The 12258-nt window shown below is 44.1% G+C and overlaps 1 protein-coding gene across 2 annotated transcripts; it reads right to left on the bottom strand.

Moving 5' to 3' along the window:
- Positions 1-4158: 4158 nt before the first annotated feature.
- Positions 4159-7639, bottom strand: tsr2 (TSR2 ribosome maturation factor). Of its 2 annotated transcripts, XM_046396369.1 has the most exons (6): positions 7482-7639; positions 6712-6802; positions 6185-6276; positions 5904-6062; positions 4873-4945; positions 4159-4735 (listed from the first exon to the last, which is right to left on the bottom strand). In XM_046396369.1, the coding sequence occupies exons 1-5, from the start codon at positions 7557-7559 to the stop codon at positions 4910-4912; spliced, it is 456 nt and encodes a 151-aa protein (XP_046252325.1). In that variant the 5' UTR covers positions 7560-7639; the 3' UTR covers positions 4159-4735; positions 4873-4909. The 2 variants fall into 2 exon arrangements, with proteins under 2 accessions (XP_046252325.1, XP_046252324.1); XM_046396368.1 differs by lacking the exon at positions 4873-4945.
- Positions 7640-12258: the final 4619 nt, after the last annotated feature.

Genomic DNA, 12258 nt, shown 5'->3' with positions numbered 1-12258 from the left:
CATCAGAGGTTTTCTTTAACCTGTGAACTTAGGGTTTTGTTCAGGTAGTACGGTAGACGCCTGCCATAATATGGAGTCCTCACCTGCATTCTTTGTTATCTGAATTTTTAACACATAAAAATACAGAATGTTATTATGATCAAACTCCGTGTTTTAATGTTGCCAGAACATGAAATCTCTACATTGTTTGTGCAAATATTCTTCCATATGTAAAACCTGGTGTATCATGATGTCAGAGTGTAGTGAGAGAAGTTTCAGTACAGTGTGAAGTCAGAATATACTGTGATCCATCCATTTTCTACACCGCTTATCCATCCGACCGAGTTGTTTCGGGACGTCGAGACTCTGGCGTGTTCAGGTCAGCGTACTCCGTCATTTCCTGTTTGTCGTGCGCTGTGCTAAGCGTTGCATTGTTACACTGCTGTGCTCTATGTCCTTTTTAAGTTAAAACTCTTTCGTTGTTGTCCATATTAGAGCTCATCTACACACTAAAAGCTCACATTACTGTTGTTAAGCACTCGCCTCTATCTTATCACTTCAGTCTTAAGCCTGTAGCTTCGTAAGTTACGCTTGACTATGACCTCTCCTTCTTTCTCCCCCTCTGCTGCTCTGTCCTGCCCGGTGTGTCAAATGTTTAGCTATTCTTCCTCCTTCTTTAGTGATAAATGGTATTTGTAGAAACTGTAGCCTGTTGGTTAGGTTGGAGCCGAAGCTTAGCGATTTGGAATGCCGGCTCCACACCACTGAAACCAAACCGCTAGCTGCAGTTAGCCAAGCCCCGTTAGCCGGCGCGGAGCCACATAGCTTAGCTGTTAACTCTCCTCCGGCAACTCCCGAGCAGCCGGGAAACCAGGGCCGGTAGGTGACTGTTCGTAGAAGGCATGGCTTCAGACCAAACCCCGCCGAGTGCCACCAGCCACTTAACGTTTCTAATAGCTATTCCCCACTTGGCGACACACCCGCCGAAGAACCGGCTCTGATCATTGGAGACTCTGCTTTGCAAAACGTTAAGCTAGCGGAGCCAGCGACCGTAGTCTGCATTCTTGGGGGCAGAGCAGGTGACACTGAATCAAATTTGAAACTGCTGGCTCAGGCTAAACATAAATACAGTAAGATTGTTATTCACGTCGGCAGTAATGACATCCGTCTACGCCAATCGGAGGTCACTAAAGTTAGTGTTGAGTCTGTGTGTTCATACGCCAAAACAATGTCGGACTCTGTAGTTTTCTCTGGACCCCTGCCCAATTCGGCCAGCGATGAAATGTATAGCCGCTATTCATCCTTCAGTCGCTGGTTATCGAGGTGGTGCCCAGCAAACGGTGTGGGCTTTGTTAACAATTGGCAGGCCTTCTGGGGAAAACCTGGTCTAATTAGGAGAGACTGCATCCATCCCACTTTGGGTGGAGCAGCTCTCATTTCTAGTAATATGGTCAATTTTATCAGCATCCCAACACCCTGACAGTTCAGAGCTGCAGTGCTACACACTTCTCTGTGCTTCTCTTAGAGCAGTCACCTGCCCAAAACCCCATAGAGACTGTGTCTGTTCCTCGTTTATTTAGACCTAAAACTAATGTACGCAGTAGAGGAACTGGTCAAGATAATCTGATTAAAATTAGCCATTATTATACCGGATAGGAGAATTAAATGTGGACTGTTGAATATCCGGTCCCTGTCCTCAAAAGCTGTTCTTATTAATGAGCTCATTTCAGATAAAAATATTGATCTGTTTTGTCTAACTGAAACCTGGCTGTCTGAGGATGGCACAAAACTTATGGTTGAACAGACAAAAATCGATTCTGTGCTCAAAAAATATCTTCCTCCGCCTTTCCCTTAGTCTGCCTCAGCCACACTCGCTCAAGCTTTACACGTTAAAAATGTGTTATAAATGTACCACAAAGGTCAACCTATCAGAGAACTTGGAAGGTGAAAACTTGTCATTGGCTGCTGTCATTCTGCTCCAATCACATCGCAGCATCCACATGGGACACTTTACCATGGAGCTCAAAAGTGTGACGTGGCGGAGTAGGAAAACCGCAATGCATTGTGGGCTTTACGGGCAACTGAAAAGCGTGTTTACACCGGCCGCATGCGTGACGCTGCTCTTGTGTCCTGTTGTTTTATTTAAACAAGTTAAAACGTGGTGCAAACGTGCCGCGTCGTTCACGTGATCGCTTCTGTAAAAACAAACGATGGGCTGAGATCGTTCACGTCTAAAGCGCGGGGAGCGCGTGTAAGCGACAAGCACCTGGCCGAGCGGTGTGCCATCCTCAGGAAACGCTTACCGGGAGATCTGGTTTTGGCAGACCGTGGATTTAACATCGGGGATGAAGCTGGACTGATGTGTGCCGAGGTGCAAAGCCCGGGCTTCACAAGAGGACGTGCTGGACCCGAGACCTGCGGAGGAGACGCGGCAGCTCACCTAAGGGTCCGCGTGGAAGGAGTTTGGTATGACTCACCTGAGCGCAGCACACCAGGGAGCCTGCTGGGTCCACCTGAAGGTGAGGAACTTTCCTTCATTGATAAGACTGTGACTGTGTGCTGTGCTGTAAGTAACACGTCTCCCAGTGCCGCCATTAAACAGCGAGGCCCTGCGATAGCACACAGTGACTGACCGACAGAGTGAGTGCATTGAAGAGAACACACTGTAAACTGAACATAAAATGAACGGCTGCTAATCTTCCTCTGCTTATTTCTGTTTATGCTTAACATGTCATTGATATGTCAGGCACAGGAAAACCTCCTCACCTGCTACCTGCTCATATGACGACAAAAACCAGACCTGCACTTTACAAGGAAAGTTACTAAAACTATGCCTGATGGTGATAATAAATATTGTAGTTCAGTGGGAATATATTAAACTATATTCCCACTACTTTAATTGAGCCATAAGAAGTCCTCTGTGAACCATTTACTCAGGCAACAATGTGTGAAAACTTCTTGTTTCAAAGTGTTTTCAGTTTATTACAGACATTGTTGTGCAGTGCAGTGACTCTGTTAAAGTTCCAGTAAGAGTGCAGATAAGCTGCCGACAGCAGAAGACTGCGTGCAGACACATAAATATCACTTTAAATGAGGTCATTCCTAAATTCTTCACCGGTGTAATAACTAACGCAGCTGACGAGAAGCTCAGCTTCGGACATTTATATCCAGTGTCCAGTCAATGTGCTCATATGGATCCGTTCCACCAATTTTATTAATTTTTTTGAGGAACAAAATGCAAAAATTGCGACCGTAACACACAATGCATTGCGATATCACGTGCCCATTCCAGCCACAAAGAGTTCTACTAAGACCGCAAAGTAACAAGTCTTATTAAGATAACAGCGAAAAGTTTGTTGCTAAAAATCCAGTCAATTCTCGAGGCATTCAATGCAGAAGTAGTTCCTTCAGAGCGTAATAAGATTTTGGTTCACGAGTGGTGGCACAGTTCAACACGTGATCGTGTTACACCAATAGAGTGCTCGCTTTACGTCAACAGAAGGGGAACATGGCTGCCCCCATGGTTTTATTCAACGTTACTGATAAAGAGAAAAACAGCTGAAAGTCCTCTGAAGTGGGTCACATGGATTCTAAACAGTGCTGCATACGTAGCCGCCTCCTTTTTGCTGTTAGCTTAACAAGACTAGTTATTTTTAATGAACTAAAGATTGTGTAGTCCCCAGACTGTGGGGCGGAAATCAGTTTCTAAGACTTTTCGTGGTTCACCTTGCGGTCTAGTAAAACTCTATGGTAAAACTTCCCACGTGGATGCTGCGATGTGATTGGAGCAGAGGCAGGCAATGACAAGTTTTCGCCTTCCAAGTTCTCTGATTGGTTGACCTTTGTGGTACATTTATAACGTGCCAAGTTTGAGCAAGCGCCACTGAGGCAGACTGAGGGAAAGTCGCATTGTGAGCGCGCAGCAGTCTGCCTGAGCACGGAGGAAGATATTTTTTGAGCACAGAATCGATTTTTGTCTGCTCAACCATAAGTTTTGTGCGCTTGATCTTAATTTTTTGCGCTCAAAATTTCCCTGTGCGCGCTCAGAATTGTTGCGTGAATATAATTTCATAATTCTGGAGTGAGCCTCCTGCGGCAGCACTTAGGCATTGATCTAATGTTTCAGAGGCCAAGAACTAGAATCTAACAGGAGGATGACAAATAAAACATGACTACTGCTTTATGCACCAACATACATTTATTTACAGAGTAAAAACAAGGCTCTGCTGTGTGGGTGCACCCTACAGTTTAGTTTTGATGAAATAATACAAACAAAAACCTCTGCAACAAAACATGCGAACATGAATACCTCATTGTTCAGAGCTGTTGACTGAAAGGAAAATAAATCAAATTGTCTCCCCTAAATTTCTGCACCAGCAAACTATATTTTAGTATGTTTTTGTAGTCTTTAATTTCTTCTTCAGTTGCAGAGTTTTGGGAAGAAATTTTTTGTTCAATTCAACAACCTTCACAGGACACACAACATCAGCTTCAACAGGTTTAAAAAAACCAATCAGAGTGACTCTGGTTTCGACAAGCCGTCAGTATCACAGTTCATCTCCCGTTAAAAGCACGGGATCCATTTCAGCCACAGAGTCCCTTCCTAAAGGCCAACAGTTCACACCGCTCTTCATCCTCCTCCTCCTCACTTCTTCTTACGGACTACAGTCCAGCCATCCTCTTCGTCCTGAGGAGGAGGAAGAGGAGGAGGAGCTGTCCTGCTGACTGATGGACTGGATGATTCGCAGTCCATCGCCTGAAAACACAAATACATTCATTAGAGTTTACACTCATTGCGTCTTGAGTCATGTGACTGATTATGTCAGCAGAAACATGAAAATGTGTGACAGTATGAATTCTGTCAGAGATTAAGTCATCACGCTGTATTCTCACTTTACTGCATCTGAACAGCACTTTATTGTTCTGGTCCTCATACAAACAAGGGATCTTCACCTTTAAGCTCCACCTACACAGGTGAGTCAGAGGAACAGGAAATAACTGAATTGATCATTCCTTGTTCGCTGACGGTGAATTAAGTATTTTCACTTTCAGTCATGGCCTAGAGGTTGGAGAAACGACTTGTGACTGGAGTGATGCTGGTTCTCTCCCTGGACTGGCAAGAAAAATTTGGGTGTGGGGGGTGGGGTGGAGTTCAATTCAATTCAATTTTCAATTCAATTTTATTTATATAGCACCTTTTACAATCAAAATTGTCTCTAGGTGCTTTACAGAAACCCAGAGCAGACAGTGGCAAGGAAAAACTCCCTTTTAACAGGAAGAAACCTTGGAGTGATGATCAACGCGCTCTTCCCCCTATTATTAACGACTGACGTGCCCTTGAGCAGGGCACCTATGCCCGTAACTGCTGCCCGGGCACCTGACAGCGGCAGCCCACTGCTCCTGTGTGTGTGTGTGTTCCCTGCATGTAATTTGCTGGGTGTTGCATGTGTGCTCAATGGGGTAAATGCAGAGGAAAAATTCAGTGTATGTAAAAATACACATGGACATGAATATGAATGTTGACAAGCGACAGACCTGTGTGATGACACGCCGGACCTTTCATCATTTCTTTGTATCTTAGTGCAGTTGAACTTGTGTGAGTGGATGAAGTAAGCACAGCCGGTACTTCAGTAAAATCAGCAATACAAATGCTTACAAATGCGTACAAATGCTCTATTACAAGTAACAGTTCTGTTCGAAGTACCACAAGTCAAAGTACTTGTCATGCAGTGACATTATTGTAGCAGAAACAGTGGAGGTTGTGTCCACAGCTCAGTCAATCACATTTATCTTTTGGCCTCTGAATTACACCTGCTGTGACACACACTTCTTTAATCATCATTATGGATACCTCCTCTGACTCACCTGTGTGAGAACTGACCAGTTACAGGTGTGTGTGTGTGTGTGTGACAGGTGATATGTACCTGTGTTTCATCATCACTGTTGTCATCAGACTGTGTGGGCGGGGCTGTGACCTTTGCCCTCTGACTCATCTTCTGTGTCAGAGTGTTGATGGTGTGTTTGAGCTGCTGCAGCGCCCCCTGCTGCCACTGACTAAACACCTGCAGCAGACTGAGAGACACCTGCAGACATACAGATGGTAAGCACGTGACATCAGTACATTTGACTGGATGACCAGCTGTGCATCACTGTGACAACACAAACATCATGAGGATACATCTACTCCTAATCTGAGTGTGTGTACCTGAGGCAAACTCCCATCATCCACCACCGTATCAAACTCCTGATCCATCAGGTGACTGATGAAGTCCTCGACCTCATACTGCTGCAGGTCAGCTGACCTCACACACACACACACAGGAAGTAATGTGAGAGTAAACAGTAAAATAAGGTAGAGAATGAAGAAGAATTAAAAGGTGAGTTTGGAGTCATGTCTAATATTGAGTTTAATAATCACATTGTTTTAGCTCTGTGCTTGGTCTCCACCTCCTCAGGGAAACATCTGCTCTTTATCTGCTAAATGCTGCACTTTGTCCACCTGCTGGTCTGTTGTCTGTGGTCTACTGTCTGCTGGACTGTTGTCTGCTATCTACTGTCTGCTGGTTTGTTGTCTGCTAGACTAACAGAAATATTCATTTAGTCAGAACTAATGAAGTACAGCATGACTCTGAGCTGCTGTAACGTACTGTACATAATGTACATTCAAACCGTCAACAACAATCACTGACAACAATACACACCTACTCTCAGGTCTCTTGCATGGGTACTTACCGTTGTCATGGAAATACTGCTGGACGACATCCACCATCCAATCAGCTTTCTGCTGCCCGTATACTCCTCCAAATCCATTATCCACAGCGATCTGAAAACCCGCAGAGTTAGAGACCGGAGAACAACAAACTATCACCATTCAGCCAGTGTTTTAACTGCAGTATTCAGCCAGTGTGTGGTTTAAATTTACTGCAGTTACAAGAAACTTTTGTCTTAGTACTTAACCTGTAAAAAACAGATCTAAGGTCTCAGCGCAGAGATGAACATTAGGCCAAATGAAATCCTGAGAGCAGTTACCTCACAGTTTGAGCCAAAATATTTTAGCACATGACAAACGAATTCATGTACAGATAAATATGAAAAATGTAAGACAAATTCAGTTGCTTCAATTGTGTTCAAGTACAGAGAACTGACAAACGACGCAACAGAAAGCTGAAACGTCGTGCTGGTAGCAGAAGCTTTAGCTTCACTTTGGGCTACATGTGAGCCGCACGATGATGTGATGACACGCCGGACGTGTTGATGATGTGTTGCTAATCAGTCAGCACTCAGCAGCTGAACCCGCTGAGCGGAGCTTCAGACCGGGAGCCCGGGTCGCCCACAAGGTCCTCAACCCGGGGATTCATGGAAACTCAGCAGCCTGTTAGCTTTAGCCTGTTAGTCTGATCCTATCTGATCCCTGCTGGGTGTCTCAGTGACAGTCTGACAGCGTTTCGACTCCCTGCGGTTTCCTGTCTATCGGTCAGGTGTACCGTCGGTCATACATTTACCTGCAGAACAGGCCAGGTGTGCAGCACGGCTCTGACTCCATCGGTGAAAAGCTCACGTGAAGCTGCGGAGGCCGCCATGTTGGATCTGACAGACAGGCGCTGTAGAGTGAAGAGTCTCGATCAGACAGAAGCAGCTGATCCTGCGAGACCACTGGAAACATTCTGATAATAATAATAATAATAATAACACTTTTGTTAAGTAGCACTTTGAATCAGGAATCAGCAAAATAAATAAAAAAAATATAACAGGCCCCAGCAAACATGAACAGCTATATGTGTTGAAAATAAAAGAGAACATTAGTTTTAAAAAAGTGTTTTAAAAAGAGATTTAAATGATGCCACAGATTCTACAGGTGTCAGATCCTCAGACAAAGCAACTGAATGTGTTTATAAATAGACTTACCTGTTCAGCTGTCGGTAAAAGGTGAGTTTGACTGACATCCTATTGGCTTATTACAATGCATTTTCCCTGTCAGAGCAGACCACGCGTGTGTGTTTCTGATGTTCACAAATTAAGTTTACATATTTTCTGCTGAGGGATCTGAATTATCACAGAAGTACCAACACACACATAAACAAAGAGAATAACAACAACATGAATAAATAACCAGTCATGATTTGTGAAAGAGACATTTTTCAAATGGATTTTTTGTTTCTTTTAGCACCAAAACTGAAGACTCATCTGGTTCCTTCAGACTGAAGAGACACCTGCAAAACTCAGGACAGGACATTACAGTTCAGTTTAATGTCAGGAGTCTCCAGCAGGGGGCAGCAGCTGATCTCAGATCTCACACACTCAGTAAACCACGTGGAAGACATTTAGCTCGTCTTTTACTTGACTTTACTGAGTCAGCATGTTGGTAAATCAGCTTGTTATTTCATATAAATTCAGTCCTGATGCAGACAAAACACAACTGAAAACATTACTAACATTACTAAACCAACTAACCAGTTAACTAACTGACTCAGTAACCATCTCAGTCTTTGAGTCCAGCAGAAATTATGTTGTTCATTAATGTCCACAATGGATAACAGCTTGTTCAGCGTCCTGCTCCCCACCACGGTCTCAAAAGACTCCAGCCTGAGACCGAGTACAGAGCCAGCCCTCTTCATGATCTTATCAAGTCTGTTAGCGTCGCTGGCTCTGATGCTGCTGCCCCAACACACCACAGCAGAGAAAATGGCAACAACAGACTGGTAGAAGATCTCCAACATCTTGTAATGTGTAATAGTTTTTTTTGTTTTGTTTTCTTATTAAAAGTAAAATCCATTTTTATATAAATGGATTGTTTAGTTTAATTGTTTATTATAATGTGTACTAACTTTTGCTTTTCAAGATTCAGCAGGTTTATTTGTCATTACAGCTGTGCATGTGCAGTACACAGAGCAATGAAACAATGTTCCTGCAGGATGGTACACTGAAGAATACACATATGTACAATTAAATAAAAATATAAAAATATAGAATAAAAATAGAAACATAACATAAAAGAGAAAAATATGCACAGATATCCACAGTATATACACAGTTAAGCACAAGACCGACAAGACAAGGTGCAATACAGAAAGACATTTGAGTGTGGATGTTAAAGTATGCATAGTGCAGAGGTGTACACAACTGTGTGTGTGTGTGTTTGTGTATGTGTTTGTGTATGTGTGTGACTGTGTCCGTTCTGTCCCTGGGAGTTTAGGAGTCTGATGTGTGAGTCTGGTGGTGGTGGACTGAATGCTCCGGTACCTCCTGCCAGATGGCAGACAGCAGGGTGCTTAAAAAACACATTTAAATCATTTTAAAATTCATTAAATGTTTATATCCCTTCACTGTCATTCAACCTTTAAAACCACATTACGAGGCTAAAGGGGAAAGCAGTGGAATTTTAAAGAGAAAGTTCAGGGATTTGGGCTGGAATGTGTCTTATCTAAAACACTGGTTTGCAACATGAGGACCAAGAGCCCCAAAAGGGTCTCAAAATAAATCTGAATGCTCACAAGCTGATTAACACAACAGTTAATATGCCTGGAAGGTGTAAATATTGATATATAATTGATCATTAGATTCATAAGACTAGACTGTAGCATGAAGCATCCCCTTCAAGGTAAAGCAGCATTGACATTAGACAAAGAGTCTTCTTCTCCTCCAATCACCTTCCCCCTGCACACCTGTTCTGCATTGCTCTCCAATCAACTCTGGCACCTCCTGTGACTATTTAAGGACCAGTCCTTTCTCCACCTTTGCTGGATTTTTCTGTTTATGTTGTGGTACACTTGTCAGACCACCATCTCAGCTTTGGTCTTGCTTCTTTTGTGGATGCCTTGGATTAATTTTTGTGTTAAGGTTAGCTGCCTTACTTTTGCCCATCCTACCCAGTTTGCTCTGATGTTGTTTCTTAAGATAGGATAAGATAAGCATCTGGACCATGACAAGTCCAGATGCCCTGAGAGTTTACTACTCAAGATAAGAACTTTATTGATCCTGCAGGAAATCTTTATGCCAGGGTTGCAATACAAAGAAGCATGCAAAAGTAACAAGTAATCTTACTTTTTACTTTTGACTAACCTACACTGCTGTAATGGGCTACTGGATGCTGTAATTTTCCTTGGGATCAATATCAAGTATCTATCTATCAAACAAAATATAAAAATAACAGAGTACTATAAAAATAACAGAGTAAACAAGAAAGAGTACAAGAAAAGAACATATACATGAGATATACATGGCGACGGATAAGGTGTGGATAGTGCAGGATAAATTTTACTGTCCTATATGAAAAGTTTGATAGCCACAGGGAGGAAGGACTTCCTGTGGCGTTCTGTGGAGCACCTCGGTGGTCTCAGTCTATGACTGAAGGTGCTGCGGTAGGATTCCAGTGTGGCATGCAGAGGGTGTGAATGTTGAGCAGTTTCCTTAGCAGTTCCACTCCCAGGACAGAGCCAGCTCTCCTGATGAGCTTATTGAGCCTGTTGGCATCAGCTGCCTTCACCCTGCTGCCCCAGCACACCACAGCATAGAAGATGACACTGGAGACCACTGAGTGGTAAAACATCTGCAGCATTGTCCTGCAGACAATAAAAGACCTGAGTTTCCTCATGAGGAAAAGGCAACTCTGCCCTTTCTTGTAGAGATACAAGATAGGTTTATTTGTCACATACACAATCATACACGGTACAATGTGCAGTGAAATTCTTTGTGTCCCTGCTACCAAAAAATAGGTAAATAAAAAATTTTAATTTAAAGAAAAAATAATAAAATTAAAATTAAATTTAAAAAAAGTGAAAATGTGCATTATTTACATGAGTGGTATTTACATCTAGTGCATGTAGTGCAGGTGGGAGTGAGATTGTCCAGATCAACGCTCACTGTTGAGCAGACGGATGGCCTGGAGGAAGAAGCTTCTCCTCATCCTCTCAGTGTTGGTTCTCAGGCAGCGGAACCGACGGCCTGATGGCAACAGGGAGAAGAGTGAGTGTCCCGGGTGATGGGGCTGCCTGAGGATCTTCTCAGCTCTCGACCTGCATCGTTTGGTGTAAATGTCCTGCAGGTCGGGTAGAGTTGTTCTGATTGACTACCCTCCTAAGGGCCGAGAGGTCCTGCTTTGTGCAGCTGCCCATCCATGTGGTGATGCTCCCACTCAAGATGCTCTCAGTGGTGCAGGTGTAAAAGTTCCTGAGCACCTTGAGGGGGAGCCTGAAGTCTCTGAGGCGTCTGAGGTGGAACAGACGCTGCCTGGCCTTCTTAACAGTCCTGTTAATGTGCAGTGACCAGGACAGGTCACTGGTATTGGTGTTCACTGTCCAGTTTATTGTCTATGTGGACCCACAGATACTTGTAGTAGTCCACAATGTCCACCTACGTACCCTTGATGTTGATAGGGTTGTGGGGGGTACTCATCTTCCTGAAGTCCACCCTCAGCTCTTTAGTTTTCCCTATGTTGAGCTGCAGGTGGTTCTGTCCACACCACTCGACGAAGCTGTCCACCACACCTCAGTATTCAGCTTCCTGGTCATCGTGATCAGACCACAGTGGCAGAGTCATCCAAAAATTTCTGCAGGCAGAATGGTGAAATCAGAGGTGTACAGTGTGAACAGATAGGGTGAGAGGACCGTCCCCTGAGGTGCCCCTGTGCTGCTCAGTATGGTGTCTGAGGTGGTGTTCTGCAGCCTCATGTACTGTGGCCAGCCAGTGAGGTAGTCCCCAATCCAGGTGATCAGCGAGTCATTCACCTACATGTCCAGGAGCTTACTGCAGAGTAGAGCAGGTCTTATGGTGTTACAAGCACTGGAAAAGTTGAAGGACATGACTCTTACAGTGCTGCCTGCCCTGTCCAGGTGCGTTTAGGCTCTGTGCAGCAGGTAGATGATGGCGTTCTCAACTCCAATACGTGGCTGGTATGCGAACTAGTATACAGGTATGGTTCCACCACTGATCGGACGTGCTTTAGGACCAGCCTCTCCAGTGACTTCAAGGCGTGTGATGTCAAGACCACGAGTCTGTAGTCACTGTGTGAGTTTGCGTGGTTGTTCTTCGGCACAGGGACCAGGCATGTTGTTTTCCACAGAGCAGGAACAACCGTCATGCTCAGGAGTGGGGGAGTAATCTAGGAGGTGTGATGACCCCTCGAGAGGTGTTGGAGTTGTGGGTGAGGAGTGGGGAGTGTCCACAACATCAAACCTGTTGAAAAACAGATAAGAAAACTTTATTTGTCCCACAAAAGGGAAATTGCAGTGTTACAACAGCAGGATACAAGAACAGCACTGGAATAAGAGTTACAGGATTAGA

The sequence above is a fragment of the Scatophagus argus genome, chromosome 8 (assembly GCF_020382885.2).
Source record: "Scatophagus argus isolate fScaArg1 chromosome 8, fScaArg1.pri, whole genome shotgun sequence".
Taxonomy (NCBI): domain Eukaryota; kingdom Metazoa; phylum Chordata; class Actinopteri; family Scatophagidae; genus Scatophagus; species Scatophagus argus.
The sequence above is the reverse complement of the archived record's forward strand: the minus strand, read 5'-3'. Positions and strand labels throughout refer to the sequence as shown.

Coding starts and splice junctions, on each gene's coding strand:
- tsr2 (XM_046396368.1), bottom strand. CDS start 7,559: ATGGCGGCCTCCGCAGCTTCACGTGAGCTTTTCACCGATGGAGTCAGA. Junction 6,277..6,711: donor GCAGTATTTCCATGACAACG/GTAAGTACCCAT, acceptor GTGTGAGGTCAG/CTGACCTGCAGCAGTATGAG. Junction 6,063..6,184: donor ATGATGGGAGTTTGCCTCAG/GTACACACACTC, acceptor GTATGTCTGCAG/GTGTCTCTCAGTCTGCTGCA.